We start from the raw sequence: 16,003 nt of genomic DNA on the forward strand, positions 1-16,003 counted from the left end.
TTCTGCTAACTCACAAACACACAAACTTAATTTAGATGTTATGGGTTGTTACGAGGTGGTCATTTTAAAGAAATGTAGCCTACCTTGATGCATATCACGGCCTGGTTCACTTCCACGTCTGGCCTCCGACGCAGCGGAGGCAGCAGAGACAGAGAGCATAAAAAGAGACGAAGAAGAAAAGAGACGAGGAGGCGAACGACTCCCATGATGCATTGCACTGCCAACGTATGCAAACAGGAACATGGCTACCGGTGTATAACATCAGCAGACCAGCTTTATAATACACCTCTGTGAGCCTTACACAGCCTGTGACAGTTTAATACTTGCTGTGCCTCCGCCACAGCAGAAAAGCCTTCATAGAGTTTACCGGCGGAGCCAGCAGAGCCTCCGAAAACAGCGTCTTCGTTGTCCATCAATCACAGACAGGTAACGGATCAGTTAGCTAGCCACGGCTAACGTTAACGTTAGCATTGTCAGTCAGTCATCACATCAATTCACTCCAATTTGTACAATTTGGCGAGATGTCCAGTTGAAAACAAGCTTTGAACAATAAAGTGAAGCAAGACATCTCTAAACCATCATGATGCTATTGACACACATTGTTAAATATACACGGAACCAGATGTATGTCATCTGTAGTGTTTGTTAGCTACGAGTCGAGGAGCGTTGACACGACTGCAGTTCTGTCGGGAACCCTTTAATTGTTTTAACATTAGTGACTGAATTTTTAAGAGACAGAAGACAACACGATCTGGGAGACATTTGCGACATGTTGTTTGTCTAATAACTATATAATAATAGTTATTTGCATTTAGGCCTTCAAGAGAATATTAGCATAATAAAATGACATTAAAACGATCTGATTAGTTTAAACAACAAGCTTTCTTTTGTTGACAAATTAAAATTATCATCTGTCCTCACAAGCTGGACTTTGTTTTCTTAAAGGTGCACTATGTAGTTTTCAGGAATACATTTTAATCACAAGAGAAAGATCTTCATTGACTGTTTTTTGATTTTTAAATGCCTAAACAAACTAGATAAACAAACTGTCTTTGTTTTCATGACTGAATAAACAAACTGTTCTTAAAGGACAACACGATTTCATACTGTTTTACTTTGTTTATATTTGGCGGACCCTGCCACCTTTCCTGCTTTAAACAGGGTTCTGGTTACCTTATTTTCCTCTGAGAACAGCTTGTTCATTAAAAAAGAAAAAATTCTGAGTTTGTGAAAATTACAATTCTGTAATAATTTCTCCAAATCTACGTAGTGCCCCTTTAAAAGAATATCCATCAAAAAGCAATTAGAAATCCAGAAATCACAAAAATTGCCAAAGTTGGATTGAGATGAGAAACATTTCTTCCTCTGTTTTGCTAAAAGAAGCATCGCTGGTGATGTGTTCCCTCACATACACCTGAATGCCTGTATGGACTTTTAAAGGGTGCCTCCCTGTGAAAACATCACACCTGTCTGATAATCCACCCAAATACATACAGCTATACTGTACTTTGCACTGTTCCAATGATCTTTGGATGTATGTGTATACCTGATAAGCTGATATTTTCCATCTCATTTTGGCAGATGGCCAATACCAATGTATGGCACATTTTTTGCATCGATTGCAGATACATAAAGTCTCTTGTGTTGTCATTGGCCTGTCATATCAGCAGAGATGTTGATTACAGGCCGAAATCGGTATTTAATTTTAATGCCTTTATTAGCGGATATGATGACGTGCTGACTGTGCAGCCCTAGTTTAGACTAATCGATCAAATCAATTTTATTTACATAGCCCAAAATCACAATCACATTGCCTCAATGGACTTTACAATCAGTACAGTGAACGACATCCTCTGTCCTTAGACCCTTGACTCGAGTGAGGAAAATCTTGCCATATTGAGAAAAAAAAGCCTTTTTAACGGGTGACAATCATGTCATTGTTAATATAATCTATTTGGGTTTGTCATTTTTATTTTTGTTATTGTAATCAAATTACATGAAAGGACCAAAACCAACAATGCCTTCTCCTAATACTTTATGACTTTACTTCACTGTCTGTGGCTCTCAGTCCCAGGCCCATTTATTCTTACTGACTACGTAAATCTCTTCAACATAAACAAATATAGTGTCACTAAAAAAGTGTTCCTTCCTAAAACAGCTGGGCACTTGTTAGCTATCACATTGTAACATGAGTAAATAGTGTATATGTTAGGTACTGTTTACAGCCGTACAGTAATATATATTTTGTGCTATACTGAGTATTTACTTTTATTGTATTTACTTGACTAGGATTTGGCTCAGAATGAACTACAGTGTCCATGTTCATTGTATTGCAGAAACACGTCAACCAGTGATCTAGTAGTGTGGCTCACTGATGTGTTTTGATAGTTTTTAAATGCCAGCGGTGGTTTATAGCACAGAGTAGTAAGATAGACTTCATAGACCTCATGCCAGGATCAATTCATTGTTCTTTTGTGAACAAATAGTAATGTAGACAGCTCCACTTCAAACGTATGTGTTCTAAGATGGGAATCTTTATATGATGGTATCTTTAGGTGACATGTTTTGGTGTAGGTCCATTGACCCTGAAGTGATGACTGACTGTCACCTGTCGCAGCCTTTAAGAGTATTAGTAACACCTGTGCTTTTCCTACCCTGACTGCTGTGCCAAAGGTTCATGTCTCAAATGAAAAAAATAGGTGGGGATAACATCCCTGAATGTGTACCTGTGTCACCATCACTGCTGTTTTGCAGTAACAATTAGGGATGCAAATGCTAAACAATTTATTTTATTGATAGTCAGCTGCCTTAACAATCAACCATCGTTTAATCGCTGCTAATTTAAGAAACATGTTGGACAGTAACCATTGACATGATCTATGAATGATGTAAAAACAAAGTCGGCATCATTTGAAGTTAAAAACAGAGTAACCTGAATGATAAAGTAAATAACACTAAATAATGACCTAACTTTAATTGCGGGACTCCTGTCTGTGGCTAGTTTCCAACTGGCCCAACAAAATCTAACCCAGTTAAATTCTTACAGCAAATAATCAATTAATGATTAATCATTAACAACCATAAATATGATAATTTGACATCACTGCACAATGCCTGCTGGCTTGAGGTCTCTGCTGACTTGCTGTAGTGTCACGGTGCTGTGGGCAATGAGGCGGCTGCAGATATGTCTTTATGCTAAGATGGTAATAGGTTTGAGGTGTAAGATAATTTGTCTTTAATTAAAGAATAAAATCTTATAATTATTTCCAAAACAATAACTTGGGTAATCATTGAGTTGTTTCACAGAAAAGTAATTAACAACAATTTAATTTAAAATGTAAAAATACCAAACATTTACTGGTTCCAACCTCTAATATGTGAGGATTTGCTGTATTTGGACAGTTGTTAGAACAAAACAAGTACTGAAAACATCACTTTGGAATTGTTTTTACTATTTTCTGACACAAATAAATAATTTAGTAACTAGAAAATATAATCCAAAGACTAACTGATCCCTCAGAGTGTCCCCACGAGTAAACAATTATTTGTGACCTCTAAAAGTTAGATTTTTTTTTTTATGTACAGGTATATAACAACCTTTTAAAATCAAATTTTCTATTGGTCAGCAGTAACTTACAGTCTGAATATTAAGCTGTATCATTCTGGGAAGGTTTTACGGCAGCCTTTGTCACTTGCCATGGGTGCAGACGGCTGCTTTCATCCACTTTCCAGGCGAGGAGCAGTCCATCTCAAAGCCTGTTGTGTATGGAGCAGTTCCAAGTTTGTTTTAGATGGCTTTATCACAACAGTTTCTTTCTCTACTATCCAGATTTCGGACACACTGGATCAAATTTACAAATTAAAACTGACTTCTATTTTATGATAAAAATAAGGTGTCTTTTCTATTTTAGGGTGGTTTTTCTCATTCTCTCTCTTGAACCTGAAAAAGTGCTCTGGTTTTGCTTCCATTTTTTAAAGATTATTCCTTTAAGATGTAGCTTGGTAACATAAATTTGGGTTCAGTTTAACTCCCAGGAGCATAATTTGTTTATAATATTTCTGTACTCTGCTTTATTAACTAAATAGAAAATTATTTTTCCAGTGTGGGCCAAGATGGCGAGTCCAAGGACCAGAAGAGTTCTGAAGGAAGTGAGAACCCAAGATGAGAATAATGTAAGTCTTCAAGGCAACTTCTTTTTGTGGCTTACATTCACTTCTTCACTTCAGAATAGTGTCACCTCACTGGAACATTATTATTCACATAGCAGGTAGCAGGTGTTTGGGAGGCTTGAAATGTAGCACCTTCCCACAATACTTCACAGATTTCCCAGCTTTCATCCTTGTTCAAATAAATGGTGGGAGTCATTTTAATGGAGAATATCGCTGCCAGTGAACATCTTGTTGGCATGCATCTTTGGCAAAATCAGTAGGACAGATATAATGTCTCCTAACCTAAAAATAGATGCATTATATAAATAAATGTGTTTTGGTCTGTATTATTTACTTACCACATACTTGGACTAACTCACTGTTAAAGCATCAATCAAGTAAATGTTTACATTACAGAGATTTTTTTTATTATAAAAGTTAGGATAAAAAGATTCTTGAGATCTACACTCTCAACTTCAGCAAGTGTGAAATGATCCTGTACAATGTTAAAACACATAGGTTTTAATGAACTTCAGGTGTTTAACTAATTTCCTTTAAATGCAGTGTCAGTCTATTTGTCATCGTATCCATTGGAAATCCTTCTCTATAGTTTTTACTCAAGAGGTGGGTCAACTAATTGATTGTCCAATGTGTCTTGTTCTTTTTACAGCTATGTTTTGAGTGTGGGGCTTTTAACCCTCAGTGGGTTAGTGTGACCTATGGGATCTGGATCTGTCTTGAGTGCTCTGGCAAGCACAGGGGCCTGGGAGTACATCTCAGGTAAGAATATTAGATAATTGTGTGTTTAAGTCAGCAAACTTTGAAATTGAATCATAAAGGAAAACACTGAGGCTTTATATAAACTTCTTACAATTCACCACATAGAAATCAAAAGTGTTGTTGGAACACCAAGGTGAAAGATCTATTGGAAATGCATGGTTGAACAGCCCACAGAACTCGGGGTTTAGCTTTCATTCATTAATGCTTAAACATTACAGCCTGATATCTTCTGCCCTGTCTGCAGTTTTGTGCGCTCTGTCACCATGGATAAGTGGAAAGATATCGAGCTTGAGAAGATGAAGGCGGGTGGAAATGGAAAATTCCGCCTGTTTCTTGAACTCCAAGATGATTATGATCCCACCTGGACTTTACAGGAGAAATACAACAGCAAGGCTGCTGCACTCTTTAGAGACAAGGTAAAGTGAATAGAACTAATGGTCTCTGATTGAAAGGTGTTTACTTGTCTTGCAGAAAGAAGACTCTATTATGATGGATGATGTGATGGATATGATGATGGACAGAATTGTAGTGTGCATGCTGAATCAATAGATATCTTTATATTGAAATCTGTTGGCATCCAGTTTTGGATGACGCCTCTGTGAGATGTCTATCTTGCGAAAGTTCACAAGATTCCTTCTCATTCTTAACGTACTCTGTATATGACAGGTTGCAACTTTAGCAGAGGGTAAGGAGTGGTCCATTGACACATCCTCTGCCAGAAACTGGACATCTCCTCAACCCAAGACCAGCCTTTCATCGACTCATCGGTAAAAGTGGAAGAAATTGTTAACAAAGCCCAGTTGATGTCAGATACAGGACAGTTGTTACACTGTACAGTACTGCCAGTACTGACTGTTTACACTACACACCCCCTTCCCAGGGTTTCTTCCTTTCTACCTATGATGTCACCTCTGAGTACTGTCCCACCCGCTAGTCCTGTTGGCGTTGTTTATCTTTACCTCTTTCACCAGTCACCTTCCTCATCAAGACCATTATTACAGACAGACCTTACTGTCTACAGCGCAAATTTAATGGTGGTGTCTGCGCTGACAGTCTCCGCCAGCTGTCCCACTCCTCTGCGTACCCCTCTGCTACACCACCTTCCCCTGTTAAAATGGCTATGATCAATGGTCTATTGGAAATAAGTCATTTATCCTAAATTATCAGTACTCCCCAGTTTACCAGCTGTGGTGGTGGTCTTGCTGTAGTATGTAGAAAGGCTGAGAGAGCTTCTTACTTCTCCAACCTAATATCTTTCAATAAGAACTATAAACAATTTTGTCTCTCCCAGCACTTCTAACTTACCAATCTTCTCTAACAGAGACTGCAATAGCAGCAATCTCATTCATTTTATAGACAAGGTTGCTAACATTAGGAAAAAATATCTTACCCTCACCCAGTCCTCTCACTGAGTTTTTCCCACCCATCCATCTTAAACTAATTTTCTCCTGTGTCCATAGGTAATATTGTAGCCTTGCTAGGAAAAATGAAACCATCCTCAAGCACTTCTAGTCAAGTCTTGATCGTTGCCCCAGAAAACTCCCGAGTCTGAGTAATCTTGGCGTAATCTTTGACGCTTAGACTACTGCAGTTCTCTCCTCACTGGCCTAAGCAAATCCTCATTACACCGCCTACAAACTCTCCAAAATGCTGCTGCCAGGCTCCTAACACAATCCAAGAAATGGTCACATATCACACTGATTTTAGCTTCCTTGCACTGGCTTCCTGTTACTTTTAGAATCCATTTTAAAATCTTGGTGCTCACTTAGAGAGCTTTACATGGCTCCGCACTGCTTGAGTGATCTTCTATACCCCTACACTACAAGTCGAGGCCTTAGGTCCTCCACCCAGGGTTTTCTTAGAGTTCCTAGGACACATCTCAGGACTCGGGGTGATCGCTCCTTTCAATCAGCAGCCCCCAAGCTTTGGAATAGTCTCCCAGCATGCTTGAGATCTCTGGATTCTGTGGTGTCTGTGAAAGGTGCTATATAAATAACTTTGCTTGCTTATTTTTCTCTTACAACAGTGAATAAATGTTTCTGTTCCATAGCTCCAGCGGACCGGGACAAAACTCAGCGAGATCTAGCGACAAAGCTTTTGAAGACTGGTTGAGTGATGACGTTAACTCATATCAGAGGTAAGATCATCATACTCATTAAAATGTATTTTATTATGCAGTCTTCTGTTGTTTCTTTCTTAATAAAGTGTTTTTTTCTGTTTCTTCAGTGGAGGGGGTTACAGTGGGAATCAAGAAAATCGTTATGTTGGCTTCGGTAACACAGTGACCCCAGAGAAGAAAGAGGATGACTTCATGAACAATGCCATGTCTTCTATTTATTCAGTAGGTCAACATATATATAACCATTGGTAAAATTGTGCTTTCTGTTGTACTTATTCTTGCCCTGTGACAGTCTTTCTTTTTTTCTTTTTTGGCAGGGTTGGAGCAGTTTCACGGTTGGAGCCAGCAAGTTTGCCTCCATCGCTAAAGATAATGTAAGTGTATTTACACAATAAATGTCATGTCATATTTGTGCACCATTGTATTTAAGTCGGTTCTGCATAAAATAAAGGTTATTTTTCCCTTATACAGACAACAAAACTGGCAAACCAAGCAACCTTAAAGGTAAGACTGACGCTGTTAACAGTACTGCTAACAATGTTTTTTGTGTGTCAGGATTACATTTAACTGTTTAACTTTACTGTCTTTTTGAGTAATACCCTCCTACTTTATTAAATTAGTAGTGTATTCACAAATTGTATGACATTTTGCTTGGTAAATCTGATAACATGTATGTGCACTATCAAGCTGTAATAACTGTATTACTACCTTCAATATCTCTTGCCTTCTCTGGACGTAGTTAAAGGGCTATAAAGCGCCCCCAGAACCGGTAAAGCAGATAATGGGTGCATGGCGCTTTTTTCAGCATCATGTTTATTTTATTTTTAATTTGAACGTTTTAACATAACATTTTTATCATTTTTGTCAGCTTGTTAGTTTTTCCATTTTTTTAACAGCAAAATGGTGAATGTCATCAACACATGCTTCTGCTTGGATATCTTGAAACAAAGCATCGTGTCTGTCTTGGTACCTGCACTTTCAGTTTATGGATGTGAAAGACAGTTGGTAACTGTATTGTGGGTTAGGGGTTGCCTTCTATTCCTACCCTTAATATAGAAACTGTTTCATCAACTATTCACTCACATCCATTGATAAAAGGTTATCCATTCATGCATTACAGTTTTTTTGTTGACTGCTAACAGCGCTGTAGAGGTGTAATGGTGTGTAAACAAATTAGGATATCAGTGCATCTCCTTGAAGTTTGGCATTTCATTCCTTTTCTATTAAAAAGGTAACACGTCAACAATCCTGAGGAAAAATCGTAGATTCTTCGTACAGGCAACTCTGCCAAGCTTAGCGAGTAAAAAAGGAAGCATGCTTTCTTTTACTGTTCACTGATGATGCTGGTTTGTTTGAACCATTACACCCTCTAGTGCTCGTTCAGTGTCATGGTGAATGGGGAATGATCAGTCACTTCATGTAACTGCAGAACAAGCAGCTCAGTGTCTTGCTCTACTGTGAATGTTAAACTCTGTTTCATTCAAGTGAATTCTCCCCTCTCACTTCCTACTAGGCCACAGAGTTAGGACAGACATTAAATGAGAATGTTATCAAACCTACCCAAGAAAAGGTAACATTGATGTTTGAAGTTGTTGACTTGGTGGTGGGATAGAGCGCTTTAGAAAAGACAAATAAACAGCTTCAGATGTGAATGTGCTATTTTCTACAACACTTGTCTGTGCCAGTTTATCTGCTTTATGCCAGCTTACATTAAACGACAAAAGCTGCTGTTTCAAGGTTGCAGAAAAAAATCAAACCTTTGTTTCTCCCAGTTTGTGACTCAGCATGGGATTTGCAGAAGCTTACAGCCATGAACTGTTTATTTGGGAACGGATGTGAGTCAGTGTAAAGTCTCAGCACAGTCACTGGACAAGGCCTTAAAGTACATTTATGTATTTTTAGGAGCCAAAGTCATTTTTGCGGTTTCATGCCTCATTTCAAAGGCATTCAGTGTTCACTTTATAGTTTCAAAGTAACTTATTGAATGCATTTGTTTTTTAAAAGGTTTGGATGTTGGTTAGGTTAGCCACCTTTATCCTTTGGCATCAGACATTGTAATCCTAATACCAATGATACATACAAAAATATCTAATTTAGCTTTAAAGCTGGGCCACACCCACCTTCACAAATAAGAAAATCTATATTTAATATAAAGATCTTGACCAAATTTATTTTCCATTTATCTGGCAAGGTAACTGAATAAAAAAAACCCCCTCTAATTTGGCTAGAGAGGGACTTACACCAAGCTTCACTGATCTATGGCAAAAGATGACGTGCACTTTCTTGGTCCTCAGGTTTCTTAGTTTTGAGTTCAGTAAACATGAGATGACACAGCCTGGAGCTCCTCAACTGACAATTAATTGCTCACTGGCTTTGTAGATTCAGTGTGTATGAGCTTTTGCATGAAAATAAGCTTTGCTTTTAGCAACACGTATAAAGTGAATAATATGTCACCATCCCTGAGGTCATGGTGAGTGTTTTCACATCAACGCTTCCACATAACTGCGCCAATTTTTACTGTCAAGTGAGCAGCTCCCGGATGTGTCTTTTAGTGTTGTGAAATGAGTTGTATGTTGCTCTAAGAAAACATTATACATCTAAATGCAGGAAGATAAATGTTAGTTTTTAATTAGTTAAAAATCTCTTTCACCCTGCTGAGTGCCGGTTTACTCTCTAGGTTTGATTGAAGGGGCCAGTGACTGAGAGAGACTGGTATTAAACATGATGATTTTGTCTTTTAATGTACAGCTGGCATTAGTGATATGAGGTATCTGTAGAATGTGCTTTTGTAACAATCATCTTACTCTTTTAGCAAATTGTTGTAGCTGCATTAATTGGGAGATATCTTGAGAAGAATAACCTGTTGTTTGGCTCAAACAAAATGTAACTGTCTTCTCATGTTGATTATCAGTAGAAATCACTTTTCTCACAATCAAATACAAACTGTTGCTCACTAGATGTTCTGTTGTAACAAACATATGTGGATGGAGATTGTTGTTTTTATTCGTCTTTAATAATAATTTGGCTCATCCAGGTGAAAGATGGCAAATTACTAGATGAAATGGCAGTCAGCATGACTGGGCTGGCATCCAAGGTAGGAAGGGCAGACATCTGCCACGCTGTACAGAGGCAAAACCAGTCTCCTGAGCGAGGAACAGTAGCTCTGATCCAACACGTATCAGGCCTTAGCTGGGCCTCTTAGTGCAGATCTGTTAAACTGCAGATGCAGTCCCCCCCAGTGTCATAACCTCAAAGGAGACTGGTTTTGCTGTGATGATGAATGTTTGAACAATACTAATTTAATGTAATCTCTCATTTTTCTTGCTGCCATTTTTAATCTGGTGGTGAGTACTTAGTAGTCAACATCTGTGTACAGTTGAACTATTACTGCCTCTGTGACTGTTGCTAAAATTAAAATTGCAGAATAATATGTGTGATCTGTTGTTTATCTAATATTGATAGTTTACAGTATTTAGGTTCTTTCCATTGTCACGTCTGTAAAATTTAGTTTTTGCTTTTGCATTTAGTTCTGTTTCAGTAAAATACTGTGTATTAGTCTTGTTTGTTTTTAACAAAGTCATAATGTTTTAACATTTGAAGAGTCAAATACATAAAAATGTTGTCAGCTCAAGTGTTCTCTGTTCTTTAGGTTCAGGGAGCTGGTGCAAAATTGTCTACTATGTTCATGGGAAAACCAGAAGATGGGTAATAATAACAACTTCACACAATATAAATCTCCCACTTACAAAATCTTTTGTACTGTGTTCTTTAATGCAGCATGATGTATTCAAGCATTTCTTTCCTTTCTGATTGTTCAGGTCTGCAGGAGAGAGCTACCAGAACATGGATGCCACTGAGGGATATCAGGGCAGTTCAAGCCAGCCTGTCTCAAAGGACTTCTGGGAAACCTTTGGCAGCAACACCTCCTTAAAGGCCAAGAAATCTCCCAGCAGTGACAGCTGGACCATCGCAGATAATTCTGCAAAGAAGAGCTCTGACAGTTGGGACAATTGGGGCTCCGAAGCAGCATCCAACAACAAACACAGCACAGAGGAAAGCTGGGAGGCCTGGGACAACAACTGGGAGAACGCGGATGGTAAGACGAAGAAGAGTCCCACGAAACCTGCCGAGGAAGCCTGGGATAATGCAGAGTGGTAGTGACCTCACAACCATACATCTCCTCTCCTTTTTCCCCACTCTGGCCTTTTCCCTTCTGTTTCTCACTCTTCTATCTCACTGGCACTTTCAGGGAAAGAGCCGCGTCAGCAAAGTTCCTTTCAGTCCATTCAAAATATATTTATTATAAATCCAAGAAACAATAAATGAAGCCCAGGGTTAAGTTGATCTCATTATAAGATGAATACTCTTAAAATGTACAAGTATATTGACTTGCAGTCATTTATTTTATTGTAAATTACCATAAAAGGAATTAAGATAAATCAGTGTAGATATGATCATTACTTGCCCAAATATAATACTCTTAATGGTGAATGAGCCAGTGTTCATACTGTGTCAGGGGTTTAATGATACTTGTTCTAAATCCACCGGATAAAAAATGCTGCATGAAAGAGAAAATCTGACATTGTAAATATAAATCCTTGTAGATACGGTATGATTGACTAAACACAATGACATTGTTTTCTGTGTGTCAATCAAGTTGATTTGTTGTGCTCCTGGACCTTTTGCACATTTGTTTTTGTTAGATTGATTTGACAAGCCTTTTAGATGAAATAGAGCTCATTCCATGCTGTCAGAAAGTGTTTGATTAAAAAAACAAATAACTACTGTAACAAATTGGCTGTTCTAAAACAAAATTGTTGTGGGTATGTAAATGTGAAATTAAAATAATCGAACGTGGACTGAGTTGGGCTCAGTGACCTTTATGATATTATTTGTCTGTGTGGGTCTTTTTTGTTATAAATGTGCAAATAGTCCAGGTGTTTGAAAACAAATAGCTGCTGAAACAACATTGTCATGTTATCAAGACCAGAAAATTATGCTTAAAAGATAAATTCAGTATGTCCTGATCAAATGAAGTTTATCAATGAGAGACCCTCTGTTGGTTAGATTGGTTTATGATAAATACATGTATTGTATCAGTGTCATTGGTGTAATGCAGACAAGCTGACTTAAAACATAGCTTTTTCTTAAAGTTGATGTATTAAATTAAAATCAATGAGCTGTTTCAATTAATTTTGATTGGTTGATACAATATTGTGGTTAAACTTTTTTTGTTTGTGACTCACATTCAAATATTCTTTGCAAAGGTTTTCACTCGCAGATAAACTAAATTTCAGCTGAAATCGTTTTGTGTTTAAAATATGACACAAGCATTTAATTATAATAAACTGTCACAATACCTGAGACTAGTAACTAATCAACTGGAGGAGACGAGAATTTATTGTAAAATTATACAAAGTTTTTTCCTTCTGACCTTAATGAATGAATTTAATAGAAATTTAGTGCAGGCCAACTTTCAAATGGCAGTTCTCACAGTGAGGACAGGCTGACTTAACTTGTTGTGACGTCATTAAACTCAAGCATTTTGACAAAATTGCATTCTCTCATAAAAACATGACAGTGAGTAATGGCGAATGAGTAAAGGCAATTATTTCATCCATAATTTCAAAATAATATTTTCAAAACTTTAAAAAAAACTGCGTCTGATTATTATATATACAGTTTATTGTAGATAATATCACACATTGCAGGGTGATATACTGTCGATACTGTATGCGAGGTTGGACACTGTGTCTCAAGAACTGGACACAGATGGGGACCGTAGACTACATCGTTAACTGCATGGTGTTGCCTGTGAGCCTGTTACCTGTGACCTCAACTGAATCGTAAATCTCATCTCGTATGAAGCAACTCTGTGTGAGCTGCTCTCCTCATCTGTGTCATCGCACCTCTGTCATTATGTATCATCATGAATTGGTGTCACAGATATCTTCACACTCGTATTAACGTCTGAATTGTGGAGCAGGCTCATTATACGCTGGCTGCTTGGATCATAGCTCTCAGACACTTGTTGTGTATTTATTTACACAACCTGGTGCATCCCTCAGTCAGATGAAATGGCAGCTGGACTCACATTGTTCATCGTAGATGCAAATGTATCATAAGAAGCTAATTGTTTGAACAAGTAGGAATGTACTCAGTGTGAAATTGGGTATTGTAGAAGCCTAATAGTCTGGTAATCTTAAATTCAAATGAGCTGTTGAGGTTTAGACCTCAGCAAATTTTGCAGCTCCTAACTTCCCTATGTGGCCTTTAATTCCCTGTAACATAAGGTGTTCTAACTTTATCATACTGTAAATGACTCAAATGTTTCACTTGTTTGTACATGTTATAACCTACAGATGCTCAGTCTTCATAAGTGATGCAAACCACTCAAACAAGACTCAAGTTAAATTACGCTTGTACCAATTCCAGTGCCATGGTTTGATTTGTCTTAATTTGTGTAAAACTTTACAACATGAAGGTAAAGTTATTAACTAACTTTTCATGTAGGTGCAGCCAATAATACAGTTTAATTTAATTTCTTTACGTAAATTATTAGAAACAGGAAAAAAAGGTGCAAATACATGTGATCATCTCATTGTTTAATAGCTCAAAATTTTAGGCGCGACAGTGCAACCAATGAAAATGCTTTGTCCCATTGGACAGATTTTTGGGTGCAAGGGTGACCAACATAGTCGCACCTGGGAGAACTTAATCTTAAGATGTTTGGTTTGCATCTTATTCTTTGAGGCTTGGTGGCCAGTTATTAACTGCCCCACAGAGCAGTATACCAGTGCAATATAGCTGCTGGATTGTTTTTCTGTTGTCAAATTTTGCTGTACTTGTATAGGCTGACTCAGTGGGCCTCATGTTGGTAAAAATAATAACTTGCTGTCACAGGTTTTAACGTGTGAAGGATAAACTTTATTCCTTGCCCATTTCCTACCTCTAAGAAACCTTCAGTTTACTGCCAATTTCTCAGTTGTGAACATGCATTTTTTACCTTCACCTTTCAGGATTGTTTTGACGTAGATGTTTCTTACAGCAGGCTCAGTTTGCTGTGGCTCATTATGGCTTTGCTGAAAGAAGTGTGTTAAAGCAAAGCAACAAAGATGGGTCTGCAGTGTTGGTGTGTTCTCAGTGACGATGTTAAAAAAAAAAGATCACTCCCGGCTGAATTGTGTTGCTGAACCTCTGCAGCTGTGCTCATGTATGGTCATGTGTTACAAACCTGAAACAGCTGTGATTGCTTTCTGTTGATGTCAGTTTGCCTGTGTGTCTCTGCAGTGAGGTGTACATGTCAGTAAATCAACATCATAGATAACGTCAAATGATATATTGTCACCCTCAGCTTTCCCTATATTTCTGAAGCTTTATGTCAGCTATTTTGTTTTTTGTATGAATGAAAAAAGTGGTGTGATCTCTCACATTATAAAAAAAAAGGGAACTATGTGAACAGTCACTGATCTAAAATCTCTAAAAGAGCTTATAGTTCTGAAAAACCATATTTTTTTTTTATCGGTGAATGTCATGAGGTGACTGGTACACTTGAATCATGGATAAACTGCAGAATGTGTCATTGACTGAAATGCATCCCATAGGTCTTGATATATGATGATTGATTTTTCTTTTTTTATAAACCTGATGTAATCTGATTCTAAACTTTAACTTTCCAGAGCTGCAAATGAACTCAGTGTCTGTGCCTGTCGAACATTTGAGATTGGGTATGTCTGTGTTTGTTGATGAAACTATTGTGTCAGAAATACTATTTTTGATGTCATGCATGAGATGTAACATGGAGCTAAATACGTTGAGTTTAAGTGCAGTCGTCTGCTTGCCCCTTCACCAGCAGCCATTCCATGAGGTGAGCCAGTGTTACCTACTCAGTTGAGGCTGTGGATATTTTTCCTGTACACATGGTTTCTGTGCTCAATAAAAATGTATTGTGCCGTGATTGCAATAACATTTCACTTGTTGCTTGTGTTGTGCAGAATATAGAGCCATTTGTTGACCCTATCGTAAGGGAAACTTGATACACAATAGAAAAAAGGTTAGGCAAAAGAGGTCAGAGGGATGAATTATTAAAGGGAAACTCCATCACATTTACACACTATAGTGTAAAGTCTTTTGTTGCTCAAGAGGAAGCTGCGTGTAATCTGATAAATCCAGTAATGTCACTCAGTGGCTATGTTGCATTGTAGGTAATGTAGACGGCAGGTTTTGAAAAGCAGTCTATTGGTCTAGCACTGGACTCGTATAACACTGTATAATGATCATTATTATGGTCATTAATTTAGTTAGCTAGATTTATCAAGTGAATCTATTGAAACACTGTATATACTTTCATGTTTTTAAAAAAAGCAATAAGTTAGTCATATTTATAAGAAAAGTAAAGCCTTATATCACATTTCATTTATATCCGTTTTACATTTTAAATTAATATGCGTCTTTACATACTCAGATTTTTCCCTTTACAGATGATTTCTCCTGACTTTTAACGTGGTGAATGTTAATAAATATATAAACAATAAAATAAAATGTTATTAGAGATTTTAATTAGGTTTTTATACTTCTAAAGTATTTTATGTATTTTAAACATTATTTAATGTAATTATTTGAATATCTCCCCCCCCGTCTGGGCCACCTAGTGGCAAGGAGGCGCTAGACTTATGACCATAGAGCACACTTTTAAAGGGCAACTTCACCAGTTTTACACATTTCACTTTGTCTACAGGTCTTGAGGTGTACTACTGCACACGTGAAAAAAGTAGTATAAAGCCTTTTGTGGCTCCAGAGGAAGCTGCATTTAATTTGATAAATAGCCTCCACTGATGCACTCAGTGGCTATGTTGCATTGTGGGTGATGTAGGCACCAGGTTGGAAAACTGGTTATAACACACACTCATGATTGACCATTTAAAAACAAATGATCAAAATTGACAACATTACCCA

The 16,003-nt window shown here is 37.6% G+C and overlaps 1 protein-coding gene across 7 annotated transcripts; it reads left to right on the top strand.

Annotated features, from left to right (window-relative positions):
- The first annotated feature begins 205 nt into the window (after positions 1-205).
- On the top strand, positions 206-15,016 carry arfgap1 (ADP-ribosylation factor GTPase activating protein 1). 7 transcript variants are annotated; one of them, XM_084349979.1, is made up of 14 exons: positions 206-426; positions 4,103-4,173; positions 4,820-4,929; positions 5,174-5,345; positions 5,596-5,696; positions 6,980-7,066; positions 7,156-7,270; positions 7,366-7,422; positions 7,520-7,552; positions 7,788-7,817; positions 8,562-8,618; positions 10,083-10,142; positions 10,698-10,753; positions 10,867-15,016. In XM_084349979.1, exons 2-14 carry the CDS (start codon positions 4,114-4,116, stop codon positions 11,204-11,206), a joined length of 1,278 nt encoding a protein of 425 aa, XP_084206105.1. In that variant the 5' UTR covers positions 206-426; positions 4,103-4,113; the 3' UTR covers positions 11,207-15,016. The 7 variants fall into 7 exon arrangements, with proteins under 7 accessions (XP_084206105.1, XP_084206107.1, XP_084206106.1 ...); XM_084349981.1 differs by lacking the exon at positions 10,083-10,142 and having other exon boundaries at positions 10,704-10,753; XM_084349980.1 differs by lacking the exon at positions 7,788-7,817.
- Positions 15,017-16,003: the final 987 nt, after the last annotated feature.

This window comes from Pagrus pagrus (genome assembly GCF_965226575.1).
Source record: "Pagrus pagrus genome assembly, chromosome: 3".
NCBI classification, from domain to species: domain Eukaryota; kingdom Metazoa; phylum Chordata; class Actinopteri; order Spariformes; family Sparidae; genus Pagrus; species Pagrus pagrus.